Raw genomic sequence first — 16,936 nt, forward strand, 5'->3', positions numbered from 1 at the left:
TATCGTAGTTACGTTGGAAGACTTCTTGGAACCCATGACACTTGTTGTTGATGTCGGTCCATTTGCTAGAAATGGAGTCTTTGTCACGATGTTCGCCTTGACCCCACGTGCTAAAGAAGAGTGCACGAACCCTATCCCAAAAAACCGGGCCTATTTGAAAGTTTGCTACAAAAAAAAAATAAGTTGTTTGTTAAAAAATAAATTAACAAAATAAGTAAAATAATATTTATATAAAATAGTTACCGGTCTCTTCATCCTCCGAAATGTCGACATACGCCCGAGTCAACGCGTATTCCTCTTCCTTCGTCCATTTGATTATATTTTTTGTACGCCGCGGTGCGTCCTTATCCTTCTTCTTATGCGACCTTTTGCCGCGTTTCGATGTTTCTTGCACCGGTTCGGGTTGCGTCTCCGGTACGACTTCCACATCGGGTTCGGCTTCGGGTTGTGACGGTTGAGACCCGCCGGCTTGACCATAGCCGAAAGTGGGAGGAACAAACGGAGGGGCGCCACTCAAGTAAGCCGCGTAAGTTAAAAAGCTCGGGTCCATGTCTTGAAGGTTGTATGGGGTTTGCGGTTGGGTTTTGTTCGGGTTTGCGGGTCTAGCGGGGACACCAAAAGGAGGGCGGAATGGATGCATGATTGTATAAAAATTAGAAGAAAGTGGGTTTTTTTTTATAAAAGTTGGAAGAAAGTGGGAGAGATATTGAGTTTTTGTATAAAAAATGGTGTGAATGTGGGGTAAATATATATAGTGGGAATTATTTTAAATTAAAAAAAAAATAAAAGAAAGTTACCGTTTGAAAACGGTCGAATATGGTGGCCCCCACATTTTTAAGCGTTATAATTTAAACGCCGGAGGGGATTTTTTTCGAAAATAACGCCGTAAAACGCCCCCTGTAATGGGGGGTTGGGCGTTTTCGGGCGTTTTCGGGCAATTTTTTTTAAAAAAAACGCCCCATTACGCTTGGTCTTACTAGAGAGGCATATTGATTTACTAGATGATGAAAATTGTGAGACGTCGTCGTCACCTTATTAAAAAAAATGTAATAAACTTACTTTTTACACCGTTGGGCATATCATGATTTACTAGAGGATGAACATCAAACAGTCCCTTTTGGGTTGGATTGGTAAAGTTAAACATCGGGACATCTCGTTATGAGCAAGAATAGAGCCGTCTTAAAAAGGCGAATATGAAAAATCACTATAAATACAACATCAGAAAGCAAAGCAACACACAAAAATCATCACGTCCCCAAAGTACTATCTCTGCTAACTCCCCCTATTAGTAGGGATGGCAATCGAACCCAATCCCGATGGGTAACCCAAAACCCGACACATTTGGGACGGGTTTGGTACCAGTTTCTATTTTTTCATGGGCTTGGGACGTGTTTGGGATTTGATGACATACTCGTTTACCTGACCAAATTACCCGATAAACTGTACCCATTTACCCGAATGTATACCTGATATAATTTCTTGTATATTTATAAATATGTATATATATGATACATCCAATTTTATACATATAGGTATTTTATTTCATATATATTGTAGTTATTTGATATTTTTTAGTAACAATACTAAATGTAATTTATTAGTAATTACTCAATAGATACTCTATGAGTTTTAGGTCAGGTATACCTAACATGTAACTTTTTAAAATTAGCGGGTTTACCCGAAACCCACCGGTATACCCAATGGGTATTTACCCGCTAGAAACCCGACGTGTTTTACTTTTGGAACGGCTTTGGGACAAGCATATCTAACCGGATTTGGGTTAGAATTACCTAAACACGTCTCAAACCTGATCTATTACCATCCCTACCTATTAGTTTCCATTGTAATCACTAATTCTTTCCCTTTATAATTACCAATCATTTTCCTTTATCTCAATTTTATAGGTTTGTATTTGTCATGGGACGATTAAAAAAAAAAAAAAACTAAATTCGAAGAAAGTAATAGGTACAAAAGTCTTATATTTTCCTAAATTTATCTTTTTAAGTGTTCTCTTACACATATTACATGTCTTTGGTTATAAACTTTTTCAAATCATTTGTTGGAAATTTTAAATGTGAATACAAAAATATGTTGTCTTAGCATTTAAGACAATTTTGTAACATACGTGACAAACTTGAGGCTTTTTAAATACGTTGTAATTTTCCTTTTAAATGACCAATTAATTATAATTATTTTTCTAACAGGGTATATGAGAATAGATAGAAATAGCAGACAAAACTGAATGTTAACATATTTCATAATTTTCTTATGAGGAAAACAAATTAATGAGTATCTAACTTCATAATTTTCCTATGAGGAAAACAAATTAATAAGGAGTATATTACATTAGTTTTATATACGTTTCAATGATGGGAGGTCCTTAGGGTGAACGGGTCACCATGCGGGGAGGCATGCGGTGACCCAAGTCCCTTAGAGGGAACACCGCCGCCATCAACGAGGGGAGTCAATTAGGTGAATGGAATCGGTGAGAGGTTACCGAATGAAGGAGGGAGGGAGATGGTGGGCCACCCTTTTTTCAACCAATCAAAACATTTCTTTTTTTTTTTTCTTTTTTCTTCTTTTTGAATAAAAAAACAAGTCTCCTAAGAGGGGAGTGCCGCCATCAAATTGAGGGTGTGAGGGAAGTTAAGAAGGGAGTTGACGTGGCGCGTGTTAATTGGCCGTGCGTAAGAGAGGGGACTCCCCTAAGAGGGGCGTGCCCCGTTCACCCTTAAAGAGATAATCCAAAAGTGGGTACTGACTGTTTTATAAAAGTATGAATGTGCAATATCTGACCCCTGCATTTTTTTAGTATTACAAAACAGATTTTTGAATCTTCAAAATCATTTTTATTTTCACTATTAAAAGTGTTTTTTTATATAATTTAGAGATAAAATGAAAAAAAAAAATAGAAAAGTGTTTTTTTAAATAATTAATAAAAATGAAAATTAATGATTAGGTAATGATGATAGAAGCTTTATGACTACATGCTCTAGTGATATAACGCCCCATAAAATCCCTCTATGACGTGACGTGCAACTTATCGCATAACGCCCCCAAAGGGGCTTTATCAGAAAAAAATAACTCCATTCTTTTTCTTATGCAGTGAGTAGAGTTTTGTATAAAAAATAATAATAAAATGAGCTAAGGAGATGAGTTTATAAATTAAAATACTAATAATACTAGTTTAATAAAAACATTCTTAAAAATAAGTTAATAACATCATCCATCCAACATCACTTAGAAACTAAAACTAGAAAAATCCCATGAAAAAAAAAAACATCATATGTGCATAATAATTAGAGCATAATAACTACTTAATTAGTGAGATAATTAGACCAACACAAGAGCCAAATACTCCTCTATAGCTTCACTTTCTCTAGTAAGCTCCATATCATAATCCGAAAACACATCTTCACTCCGTAAATCACCTGTAATCTCATGTTCCATCTCCACATCCCTTTCCATTTCCTGATCAAAGATCGGTATATTTCCATTGTTCGGAACGGTTCCAGTGCCGCCATCTGATGAGCTGGCACCGCCAGAGCCGCTAGAACTCCCGACGTTCTCCGCCACCGGACCTGTCGGCGGTGCACTCTCCTTCGGCACGTTCTGTTCTAGTAGATGATTTAAAGCGCGTTCTTCTGTTCCGTGAGCGTCAACAGCAGCCACAACTAATAAAAAGTAATAAATCAATAATTAATCACTTTCTTTTACTGTAACAAATTATTACTAGGGTAGTAGTCACCCGTGAGTTGCGCTGGGACGCGGTTGGAATTCGTTATATATCGCACACCATGACAAACGATGAATATATTTCGTAAAATTAAACAAAAATGATATCTGAATGTGTTAAATGTTTTTTGCATCGTAGCTCAGCTTTAAGCATCAAAAAAAAAAAAAAAAAAAAAAAAAAAAAAAAAAAAAAAAAAAAAACATATATATAATAAGAAAGGATAAAACAATAAGGTAAATAACAAAGATAAACGTAAAAGAAAACGATAGGAACTCGGTCGGTTTCCGTGCACTCGTTATAACAAAGGAAAAAAAGTTAAAATATATGTCCAAAAGGGTATGTGCAAATGTTCAGTTCGTTAAAAAATTTTCGAAATTTAAAAGCAGTTTTTCCATACCGGTATTGGTAATGTTTGTTAAAAAAACTAGGCAAAAGATCAAATACAAATAATCTTAACATACTTAACATACAAATTGAAGGAAAACTCAAAAAGATAAGGTGGCATTTTTGTAATTACCACCAACTATCAAAGTTACTATACAAATGTGAACTCAGCCAAAAATACCTAAAAAACACAAATTTTTTTTAACATTTTTTATTAAAAAATCCCTACATTTTGTTAGCAAAAATTGTTAAAAAAATAAAATAAAATAAAATAATTTGTGTGTTTTTTTTTTATTTTTTTAGATTTTTTGGGGGTTTAGTTTTTAGCATTTTAGTTTGGGGTGGGGGGGGGGGGGGGGTTAGGTTTTTTAGGTATATTTGTAGAGTAACTTTGATAGTTATTGATAATTACAAAAATATCACCTTGTCTTTTTGAGTTTTCCTTCAATTTGTATGTTTAGTATGTTAAGATTATTTGTACAAGAACTTTACCAAAAAAACTAAACTCAAAAATAAAATAAAAAATATATAGGCGCAAGTAGAGAAGCACTAAACTATTCAACTTCCTTTTATATAGTGATAATTATTATGGAGGGGGTGTGCACCTGCTTCTCTAGGGAACCCTAAGGTAACAAGTCTTTCAACAGCAGCATCCGAAGCTCTACGTGCTCTCTTCTTCTTTCGCGACTCAATAAAAAGCTACAAAAATTAAATACAAACAAGTCAATAACAAATTTTACTCACAATGTACCCGAAATATAAATTTACCTGTATATCAGAATTAGTATCTGGATTTGTCAAGTCATCAAGAGCTTTTTGCATTTCATTTTCATTTCTTCTAAGAGATTCTGCCGCAAGTTCCTTCTCAAAACTGCCATAACAAAAAACCATATCATATCAGCTTATGTGTATATATACACATGCGTGCACACAAAAAAATGAACGACTTTAGTCAAAATAGGGTTGTAATCGAGTCGAGCCGAGCCAGGTTAAGCTTGAGATCGAACTCGAACTTAAGGCTCGGCTCGTTTATTTTATCAAGATGAAAAGTCGAGCTCGAGCTCGACTCGTAAAATGTTTGAGCTAGCTCAAGCCAAATCGAATCGGTTCGTTAATTTTTTTTTATTTTTATAAATATTGATAACATAAAAGGCAAAAAAAAATATATTACACATATATCTAAATTTATATTTTTATTTTTTTAATATTTTAAATATCAAAAGGCATATTAAAAGTAGTATATGTATAATTTTTGTTCATTTTCCCATATTTTTATGTGTTATTGATTAATTAAAAAAAAAAAAAAAACCTCAAGTGTTAACACTTCAACCCCCTCCCACATTTTTTTATTTTAATAAATTTAAATTTAGAATTTATATAAAAAATGATAATTCAAGCCGGCTTGCGAGCTCACGAGCCAGGCCGAGCCGGCTTGTTTACAACCGAGCTTTTTTCGAGTCGAACTTTTTTTGATCCTTTTCCGACCGAGCTGCGAGCTTTTCGAACACCCCTAAGTCAAAACGTAGGGGAAAAAAATACATTTTTCCTTGTTTTTTTAAATTGTAAGCTTACCCAATCGATACCAACTCCTTTAACTTCTCAAGATCGACTGCTTTTTTAAGTGGGGTAACTCCAAACCTCTTTTGCTCCCTGTAATTACGTTTTCAACAACACAAGTTATTCTTTTCGTTCATAGTTTCTATCATCCGTTAACTTAATACTTACATGATTTCATTTCTTCGCCTGAGGTCATCCTCGTACTTTTGTTGTTTCTTAGCTCTTTCCTCAACGAGAAAATCAACCGCGCGCTCAACACTTTGTCGGTTCATACGTAACGCCCTTTTTGCAGCACGTTCTCCGTACCCCATCCCCATTAGCATTGATAGTTCTTCATCCGGAACCTGAAGCTGTAATTAAACAGTATATATAGATACACAAATGAATATTATGTAATATAACAAAAAGAGTTAATTACTATTTTCGTCCCTGTGGTTTGTCAAAAATCACTATTTCAGTCCATTAGTTTAAAAATTGCGATTTCAGTCCCTGTGGTTTCACTTTTGTAACCATTTCAGTCCCTGTGGTTTCACTTTCGTAACCATTTCAATCCATTTATTCTGTTAAGTACAGGGACTGAAATGGTTACGAGGTGGGCTGAAATGGTTACGAAAGTGAAACCACAGGGACTGAAATCGCAATTTTTAAACTAATGGACTGAAATAGTGATTTTTGACAAACCACAGGGACGAAAACAGTAATTAACTCTAACAAAAATAATCCATAAAATAAAGTCAAAATAAAAAAAAGGTACCTCCAAGTATCTACTCCTAGCGCTATTCAATGATCTCTTCGCCTTTTCGAGATCACCGCTATGGTATGCCACTATACCTTCCAGTAATTCCAATCTCAAATGCCTATATTACAAAATTAGTGTCGTTTTATTATATATAGATACGTATATGAAAAATATGCATAATGAGGTTTCTTACAATGCAAGTTCGGGATGAGCGTTTCCATGAAGAAGTCTGAGACGGGTCGATTCTTTCCCATGAGACCGTTCGATTCCTTTTCGGGCCTCTTCGAGGCGTTTTCCAGCTACTGATAGTTTACTGATGTCTTTAAGCATAAAATAACACCAAACCATATCTATTTGAAGTATTGGGACGTTGTCAATTAGCTGGAAAAAGAAACACGAGACGTAAAATCATAAATCCGCAACATCATGTGACGGCGTGACGCTAAAGCATTGTGAACATAAACATTTAATAGAAGAGTAATGGTTGATTGGTTGGTTTACCTGAACGACACTGGAGTCGCATAGTGAGAACGCCTCCTGCAAAACAGTCGCTTCGGTTATTATCAGACGTTTTAACCGTCTTGATCGTTTAATAATTTCATTTTGTTGGTCTCATGTTTTGATACAAAATAACGGTTTCGAAACTAACCTCTCCCATAGTTAAAACTTCCAAGGCGTCTTCATACTTCTTACTTTTGACCAATCGTTTCGCTTTTCCATGAAACATAAGTCCCATCATTAGTGCACTGCAATTTATCGTTCATTTTAGACTCGATAAAAATCACGTAGCTCCTTAATTCGGTAACTTAATTAAAGATTTTACGATTAATCGTACCGTTGATCATCTTCGGTTCCCAGCTTCACTTTCTCCCCACTTTGATTCTCCAATTCAAGATTAAAATCTTCAACCGGCAATGAACCATCAGCATGCCTTTTCGCCAGTGAAGTTGCAGCAGCCCTGCAAATCCCAAAAACAAAATCATCATCAAAACACTTTTTTGATACAACTTCTATCATCTTTAGGGCTTGTTAAAAAGTCAAAAAGTCAACAAAACCAAAAGATTAAATAAACACATGACCTAAATCAACAAAACTACAACTCCTAACCCCCAATAGCAAAATCTTTAACCTGATCCTAACAAAATCAATAATTTTCAAAAATTTAACCCCCCCCCCCCCCCCCAAAAAAAAAAAAAAAAAAAAAGATTCAAACCCACATACAATTACACAAACCCCATCAACATTAACAACAAAAAGATGATCAACATGAACAAAACCATAACTATTAACCCCCAATATCAATATCTTTAACCTGATCCTAACAAAACCCACAAAACAAAATCAATAAATTTAAAAATTTTAAACAACCCCAACAAAAAAAGATTCATACCCACAAAAAATTACACAAACAAGATCAACATTAACAACAAAAAGATGATCAAAATGAACAAAACCATAACTATTAACCCCCAATACTAAAATCTTTAACCTGATCCTAACAAAACCCACAAAACAAAATCAATAAATTTCAAAGATTTAAACAACCCCAATAGAAAAAGATTCATACCCACAAAAAATTACACAAACAAGATCAACATTAACAACAAAAAGATGATCAAAATGAACAAAACCATAACTATTAACCCCCAATACTAATATCTTTAACCTGATCCTAACAAAACCCACAAAACAAAATCAATAAATTTCAAAAATTTAAACAACCCCAATAGAAAAAGATTCAAACCCCACAAAAAATTACACAAAACCCATCAACATTAACAACAAAAAGATGATCAAAACATAAAAAAGATACGAACTTGAGTCGTTGCAGCCTGGTAGACTTCTCTTCTTCAGCAACCAACTCTTTACCCTGATCAGGTGATACCCTAGTGACCAAAATCTTTGAATTGTTCTTCAAACCCAATTCGATCAACTTCTGGGTCCCACTATCGTCCCGCAACACTTTGCCTGCAGTTATGAGGTTGATCGAGTCTGTAGAACAGTCTAATCGGTTTGCAATTTGTTGTTTCAAAAAGGGTACGGTCCAATCGTCCAATTGGGCTTCTAGAACACCGGACCATGCCCCTGCTATCTTCAATTTTGTAGTCATTGTGTTGTGTTACAGAGTGAGGGTGATCGAAAACGACGACGTTGTGTAGGGGTTTTTGGGTTTGTTGGAGATGAAATTGGAGAACTTGACTTATGTTTCACGTTTGGTTATATGAGTGTAGAATTGGTAATTGGATAGGAGTGCTTCAAGATTTTTGATGTTTTACGATGACCCTTTGTGTTTCAGCCTTCAAGATTTCCACACCTAAACTAACAGAATCCTAACCCAGTCAGTTTTTGTTAATGTGGCAACATTTTTGCTGACATGGCAATATTTTGTTGGCGTGGCATCTAACATGGCACCTGTTTTTATTGGTGTAGCATCTGACGTGACTTTTTTTTTACTGATGTGACATTTGTTTGGTGATGGGGCATCTGACATTAGCTAACTGGATTAGGGTTCAGTTAGTTTGAAATAGGGGTGCAAACGAGCCAAGCGGCTCGCGAGCTACTCGAGATCGGCTCGAGAAAAAGCTCGAAACGAGCCGAGCCTTATCGAGCCCGAGCCGAGCTTGAGCCTCAAAACAAAGCTCGTTTGTTTATCGAGCCCGAGCTCGAGCCTCGCATGTGAAGCTCGTTAGGCTCGTCGAGCCTTATCGAGCATTAATGTAAACGAGCCTAGTCGAGCCAAGATTATTTAAACATGTTTACAAGCCGACCTCGAACCTAAAAATAAGCTTATTTAGTAAACGAGCCCGAGCCCGAGCTTCACTTATCGAGCTTGCGAGCCTAAAAATTCTAATATTTATATTATTTTTATTTAATATACTAATTAATAGATAATAAACGAGCCGAGCTCGAGCTTGAGAAAATACAAACGAGCCGAGCTCGAGCTTTGAAAACAAAGCTCGAATCGAGCCGAGCTCGAGCCCGAGCTCTCATAAGTTAATCGAGCTCGAGCTCGAGCCTGGTCGAGCTCGGGCTCGGCTCGGCTCGTTTGCACCCTTAGTTTGAAAGTGTCAGAGGAAAATAAGTTGAAAGTTGGGAGTGTTGTGCTATAAATCGAAAGTGGGGAGTGTTATCGGTCAATTGGTGAAAATTAAGGTTATTTAAATCCAATATCGTTTGTCAAATTGAAGTGCGTTGTTTCGACAATTTTTAGTTCAAGTTTGTAAGCTAAATAAGATTAGATATTTATACGGTTTGGTACGTTTAATTTTTTTGAAGCCGACTAAAAGAATTTAGAAAAATGAACGTTATCATCAGACACTCAGGATGATTTCACGATTTTAAATTAAACCATAGAAACCCATAATTTGATGTACATGTTACTAAACTCAACTATACAGTGGCTTGCAATATATATTATACATAGTACTTTAACTTAAAAAACATATGCTATTGTACTGTTAAATAGTATATGATGCTTTTAGTTAGTTAATTTGGTTGTTTACTTAAAAGACAAAGATTTAAATAACCTCAATTTTCATTAATTGGTCGAAAACACTCTCAATTTTCGATTTGTACATCAGTACTCCCAACTTTCAACTTATTGGCCGATAACACTCTCTAACTAACAAAACCCTAACCAATTTTTGTTGATGTGGCATTTTTTATGACGTGGAAGCTGATGTGGCAACTGACATGACATTTTTTTGATGATGTGGTAGTTGATGTAATAGTTGTCATGACATTTTTTTATGACGTAGCAACTGACATCAGCTAACTAACTGTGTTAGGGTTCTGTTAGTTATGGAGTGTTATCAGCCAATAAGTTGAAAGTTGGGAGTGCTGGTGTAAAAATCGAAAGTTGGGAATTTTATCGGGCAATTGATGAAAGCTATAGTTATTTAAATCCAATATCCTAGAAGGTATTTATGATTTGAGATAATTCTTTTCTTTGTGTTTTCATTCTTTAATCGATCATTCTATTTTGTACTATATATACAAAGGGGAAGTGAAACCGTAAGAGTTTGAGATTTGTTCACCTTGTCACCAACTTTTTTTATTTTATTAACTGTTGTTGATATAGTAACTAAAGTTTTTATGAGTCCACTATGGTTTCTAATTGTGATCCAGACAGGGGCGGAACCAGAGGGGGGTCAAGAGGGTCCGTTGACCCTCCGGTCACCGGAAATTTTTGAATTTTTATTTATAAATTTTGAGTTTTTGAAGAACAAACTTAGAGATGGACCCCTTAATTTGAACCAGTATAGAATATAAGCTTATGATGACCCCCTAACTAAATCGTTCTGGTTCCGCCACTGGATCCAGAAGAAGTAAACCTGAAACTCAAAGAACTATCTTTTCTTTTCTTGGGCACCAAGGAGTAATCCTTTATTCTTATCATATAATATAATTTAAATGTTTATGATTTATCTTTAAAATATTGTAACATTTGATTAGCTACGTAAGCTATTGAAACGATTAGTTAATAATTATCTCTCATACTTTTCATATACAATCATGCATAATAAAAAAACGACACAAATATTGGCTTGGAATGGTTTTATTTTAAATACTTTATAATGTATTAGAAATTAGAAACTTATTATATATAAAGGGTGAAGATACAATAGGAAGTTTATTTGGCTAGAAAGTATAGGAAGTGATATTGACCATCCATTAAGTTAATCAAGGACTAAGATTAAATCAGGGAATTGAAATGAAAAAAAGAGGCGCGTGAGTTTTGTTCAAAGGGCATTCTAGTCAATCCAAGCCAATAGTTTCTCTCTCCTCCAATTCCCCCCCATTTTTTTAAACGTTAATAACTCTTTCATACGACATTATTTTTTTATAAAAATTGCACCAAAAAAACGAGCGTTTTTTTATCTTTAAAACGAGTATACTATTGCTATATTTAAAAAAAAAAAAATTTAAAACTCAGTTGCGTAAAACGCAATAGAAAAACCACCAGTTACGTAAAACGCAATGAAAAAAAAACCTAAAAAATGACATTTTTCTAAAACGCAATGCACCAAAAACACAAAGAAATAACTTATTTGTAAAACGCAATGGCCAGAAAACACATAAAAATGTGTTTTACCTAAAACGCAATGCACCAAAAACACAAAGAAATGACTTATTTGTAAAACGCAATGGCCAGAATACACTTAAAATGTCTGTTTTCTAAAACGCAATGGACTGAAAACACATAAAAAAGTGTTTTACCTAAAACGCAATGCAACAAAAACACAAAGAAATGTCTTATATGTAAAACGCAATGGCCAGAAAACACTTAAAAATGACTCATTCTAAAACGCAATGGACTGAAAACACCTAAAAATGTGTTTTTGTAACACCTCGAAATTTTGTGTCCAATAATGTGTTGACACGTGTCATGAGTTTACACGTGGCATTAAATATTAAATAAAGGACTAAAGTTGACAAACCTTGAAAGTATGTAAATTTGAGGGTTATAAATGTCAACGAAGGGTAAATATACTGTATAGTAACCCTAAATGATGCTCGTACCTTCAAACGAATAAATCATGGATCGTACAGAGCGAAACGTGGAAGAAAGTGAGAGATTACAAGCTGCAGGGGTTAATTGTGTCAACATGTTTAATTGTTACCTCTGAGTGACCCTTTGACAAAACCCGAGGCTTTGTAACAGTAAAATACGCTCACTAGAATATGGAATATAAATTTCGCGGAGTTCTGTTTTAAAACGAGAAAGTTATGATTAAATTCGTATGAGAGGGATTAAAAGCGTCAACAATGAAAGTTAAGGCTTTCCGGATAGTAATTAAACTAACCGGGGACTTGACAGTGCGGGTAAAAGGCACGAGGCCCTTAGTTGTAAATAATCGAGGGCCAAATCGCAAAGTTACCCCTTCGAAACCGAAAGGTCAGGCTAATGATTACAAAAGATTTGGTTAATGATTACAAAAGATTTAAAAATCTTGAAAATCAAGTCTAATGCGGGCCGCGTTAAGATTAAGGGTAAGTTGATGCGGGCCGCGAGCCCCCTGCATATACGCGTTCTGACTTGAGGATTCAGGCGGCCCGCGTACAAGTTGCCTGATCTCTCATGCGGGCCGCGTACAAGTCCCAGATGCAGAATTCTTGGACAGACTTGCTGTTTGAAGTTGTGAACGATCATATGTGCAATAAATGAAGCATGGGCGCCCTCTACTTGCCCCCTAGCACCAAGGGCCACCTGCTGATCATCCATGACTCAATGTAGGGTGAGTTGTGATGATCATAAGCCTCATTTTTCACTATAAAAGCCAATGCATTGTGCACAATTGAATCACACCTCAAAACCTGCCTTCTGATCATTCTTGGAGCTCTCAAGCATTCCTCTATCATTCTTAGTCGTGCACCAAGCTTCTGTAAGTTGCCTAACCCTTTGTGGTTTCGTTTTTCCATAGTTTTAGCCTAAAAGTCAATCCGTCGTAACTAACGATTGACTTTGCGATAAATCACGAATGGTCCAGTGATTTGTCGAATCAAAGATAGTTATATGATGGTAATCATGTGGGCATTAAACCCCTAAAAGGGCACCCTCTGATTCCCACTCTAACTAGTCCAAATATCGAGTCAAACGTGCTTAGAAAAAGTCAACAGAAATGTCATTTTGCGATTTCTTGCATAATCTGTAATGTAGATGATATGTAACCTGTTTGAACACTCATAAAACATGATAATAAGTATATAAACTAGTCTAAGCTTGTTTGATCCGACCATTTATTGTTTTGACCCGGTTCGGAGCCGAAAGTCGCAAAAGTTTGACTTTTGCATTGACTTCAGTTCTGACCCGTTAAAGTTTGATTTAGATATGCCTTAGGAATCTCTTAGGACCAGGTTACATGATGGTATACCCCTATGTGACCGGTTCGTTGTTTGTCCGAGTCTTTTACACATTTCCGTTAAATGCTTAAAAGTTGACCGTAACGCCCTTTTTAAATTAAAACGAGAATTTCGGACATATGAAAAAATCATAACCTTAGTTACTGATTTCTAAGCATGTCCCTAAAATTTCATGTCAATCCGAGGTCCAGAATAGGAGTTATACTAAATAGCGCAAATTGCGAAACTTTAGTAATTAAATAGCGCAATTAGCATAACGCCTATCTAAACCCGGATTTCGACACCAAACCTTTTACTCACTGGTGTAAAATAATATGTTGGGATTTTTAAAGATTTTTAACTATTTTTAACCTGCTCATAACCTGCGGTTATGGCAACGGTTTGGTAAATACCGAATATACCCTTTTCGGCCATAACTTGAGTTCTACAAGGTCTTTTGACCCGATTCCAGTTGCTACTGATTTTAAATAATAAATAAAGTATTTTAGACGTTATAAACTGTTCGGGAAACTCAGATTTCCTGTAGAACTCTAAAACCTCTTCTATAATCTTTAAAAAGACCGAAATACCCCTTCGGGGCATAATATTAACTTAAACTCGTAACGGGCATTACGGAAGGTATCCTACTGATACCACAACCTCTTTAAGGCATAATTGACTTAGGAAAACAGTGTAGGACTCTTTCGGTTACCCGTTGCGCCTTTTGCGCGCACGGTTCGGCTTATGTAACTAGTTTACATAAATTAGCCGAAACGGGTCAAACCATATTGTTTTGGCCCCAAAATCCAGAGTATGATTATTATGCCCATATAAAACAAGTCTTCAAACTTGTTGGGTCAGAATCACACTCCATTCACGGTTTTCGCCTTTCACGCGATTAAACCGTAACTATGCTTTGAAACTGACCGGTCTAAGCTACGGCTAAATTAAAGACCCGTTAGGATTCTAATAGGTTAAACCTTCGTTCCAGAATAGGGGACCAGTAAAAGCTATCTGCAATTTATTTCAATTAAGGAATTGTACTTGCAAAGGTAAATACTTTTAACTTATTTTCCGTTATACGGGCTTGGGTTACGGTATTTAAAATACCGCTTGGTCGGGCAATTGACCCCAACTCATTAGTAGTTGGGTATTATCAATGTGACCCGTTTAAAAACTTGTTTTGTTGGCTTTACGCCTTTGGGGGCTTAATGACCATGTCCCGGATATCCTTGGCAGCATTTACGAATGGCCACGACCTTGACATCCCGGTGTAGGCGTACACCCGACATTATGTCCATAACTATAAAAGTGTAGCCGTTGGTTACCCGCCACGGTTTTACGCTATGTGGTGTGTCTATTAAACTTTAACCCGGCACGACCCGGGCGACCGAACGCATAGTAACATGTAATTCTTTACAAGATTTGATTATAAATTATCCCAAGTTATAAAGAGTTTGTGCCTTGAGCATTTAAACCAATTTTATTAAACATTTTACAAAAGTGTCAGTTGAATGTATTTACCAGTGTAAACTGACGTATTTTCCCAAAAAGACTAAATGCAGGTACTATGCGAAATTGGCTGGGATTTCTCCTTAGCATCACTAGAAGTCTCGCAAGCTTAAGATGCCTGAAGTCTGTTGAACAATACTTTTGTATTATTACTATTGATCCCCTGTGGATTTTTATTTCAACAATGGTGATACCTTGATATTACACTTATCTTTGAAATATATTATCTTTATGCTTCCGCTGTGCATTCATATATATTGTGTGGTTTGACTATAATGTTGCCAACTACGTCACGGTAATCCCCCACCGGGCCCACCAGTGAGACACGTGGAAATCGGGGTGTGACAGTTTTACCTAAAACGCAATGACTAAAAACACTTAAAAATGTGTTTTTTTCTAAAACGCAATAGCAAGAAACCACATAAAACTCTCTTATTTCTAAAACGCAATGGACACATAAAACTGTCTGTCACTTGAACTGTCTGAATTGTCTACGAATTACTGTCTTCGAAATAAGCCAATTTATGGAAAATTAATTTTTCTGATGCGTTTTTAGTACAGCAATTTAATCGAAAGAAAAATTTTCCGACCCCAGCCAGGGGCTCTGCCCCTTGGACCCCGCCAGGGGCTGCCGCCCCTGGGACCCCGCAAAGATCTTAAAACGCAATGACTAAATCAAAAACCCAGATCATGAAAATGAAATTAAAGAATTTCTTACATGGATCGAAGCCGATTTCTTCATCAATTGACGAATTTGAATAATAGAAACACTTATCAACGCTCGAATCGAACGAATCGAGTGATTATCTCCAAAATCACCAGAAAAAACGAGATTTTTTTATGAAATTAAACTGGGTTTTCTTCAAAAAAAGCTGAAGAACACGTTGATCGGGTCCTGAATCATTGATTTGTGATGAAAATCGCACTATAATGTAGTGATTATTGAGATAGAAAGTGAAGAAATAGTTGAAGATGGTGGGTTTTGAAAATGGTGGGTTTTTGAATTTACTGGGTTTTGAAAAAGGAAGAAGAAGGAGTTGGATTGACTAAAATACCCTTTTTCTTTATTTTAAAATTTGCCACATGTCATAATCCTATGACTTCCTATCCTTCCTAGCGAAAATTAACTTCCTATTTGATCTTTACCCATACAAAGTTATTAACTTTTTTTCTAAACCATAAGACCACTAGGGGCGGTTACGTTTTCGTCCATTATAGAATTGTTCCACGCGTGGAACAAACACAATTTCCACCGCCACCTACAAAGTCCACGCGTGATAACATGCACAAATTCAAAGTCCATTATTTTCTTCACGCCGTGATGGTTTTATTTTGTGAGGGTAATTGTTGGTTGGGGGAAAATTGTTGGGTGTGGTGGTGAGTAATGACCATTGGCACTAAAAAAAGATGTGAGTGATGGAAAAATGGTTGATGACATGGCGGAACTTGATTGGGTGTTTGTGAGTGATGGAATTCTATCACTAGTGACCACCCCGCCTCCGCTAAACATGTATTATTAGGAGGATAAGTTATATTTGTTATAATCTTACCTGCTCAAAATAAATTTTTTTAACAAAAATTCAAATCTTAAATCAACAAATGTGTAAACTTTTGAAAATCATGTTTTGTCATATAAAATTATGAATAAACTAAAAGGTATTCCATAACTTTAATCAAGTTTATCTGTCTCATCTATCTATATACTATACCGGTCATCAATTTATGCCAATAAACCATTTAGCATTTTACCCCTTAGTCCACCTACGAATCTCATTTAAGGCATTATTAACAATGTTGTGTTAATTTGAACCTTTATTAGTTGTATTATGTTTAAATAATGTTGTGTTAATTTGAACCTTTATTAGTTGTTGTATTATGTTTAAATGTTGATGTATTGTATACTTTATTTATGCTTTGTTTAAAGTTTATACATTTGAACTTTGATTAGTTGTATGGTTGATATTTCGCTTATGTTGTTTGAACTTTATTAGTTGTTGTGTAAGGTTGATTTTGATTATTTATTGTTGATTTTGATCTTTTTGTATTGTAATATATAATGTACATTTTTTTTTAACTTAAAGAACCATTAAGCTCAAACTACATAACTGAATCCCTTGTATGGATTCGTTTAATTGTGTTTCTAATTTGCAACGGTGTGTTTCAAT

General features: G+C 35.6%; 1 protein-coding gene across 1 annotated transcript; it reads right to left on the minus strand.

Annotated features, from left to right (window-relative positions):
* Nucleotides 1-3,171: 3,171 nt before the first annotated feature.
* On the minus strand, nt 3,172-8,684 carry LOC110886624 (NEDD8 ultimate buster 1). The gene is made up of 11 exons (XM_022134438.2): nt 8,234-8,684; nt 7,252-7,374; nt 7,066-7,162; nt 6,918-6,953; nt 6,610-6,797; nt 6,432-6,534; nt 5,846-6,027; nt 5,693-5,770; nt 4,889-4,991; nt 4,726-4,819; nt 3,172-3,674 (listed from the first exon to the last, which is right to left on the minus strand). The coding sequence occupies exons 1-11, from the start codon at nt 8,524-8,526 to the stop codon at nt 3,334-3,336; spliced, it is 1,638 nt and encodes a 545-aa protein (XP_021990130.1). The 5' UTR covers nt 8,527-8,684; the 3' UTR covers nt 3,172-3,333.
* Nucleotides 8,685-16,936: the final 8,252 nt, after the last annotated feature.

Source organism: Helianthus annuus, chromosome 10 (assembly GCF_002127325.2).
Source record: "Helianthus annuus cultivar XRQ/B chromosome 10, HanXRQr2.0-SUNRISE, whole genome shotgun sequence".
NCBI lineage: Eukaryota > Viridiplantae > Streptophyta > Magnoliopsida > Asterales > Asteraceae > Helianthus > Helianthus annuus.

What these genes read in the sequence shown, in the direction of transcription:
- LOC110886624 (XM_022134438.2), bottom strand. Translation starts at nt 8,526, where the DNA reads ATGACTACAAAATTGAAGATAGCAGGGGCATGGTCCGGTGTTCTAGAA. An exon ending in GGAACCGAAGATGATCAACG is followed by an intron (nt 7,163 to 7,251) that starts GTACGATTAATC and finishes GATAAATTGCAG; the next exon opens with TGCACTAATGATGGGACTTA. An exon ending in AAGGAGTTGGTATCGATTGG is followed by an intron (nt 4,992 to 5,692) that starts GTAAGCTTACAA and finishes TTGTTATGGCAG; the next exon opens with TTTTGAGAAGGAACTTGCGG.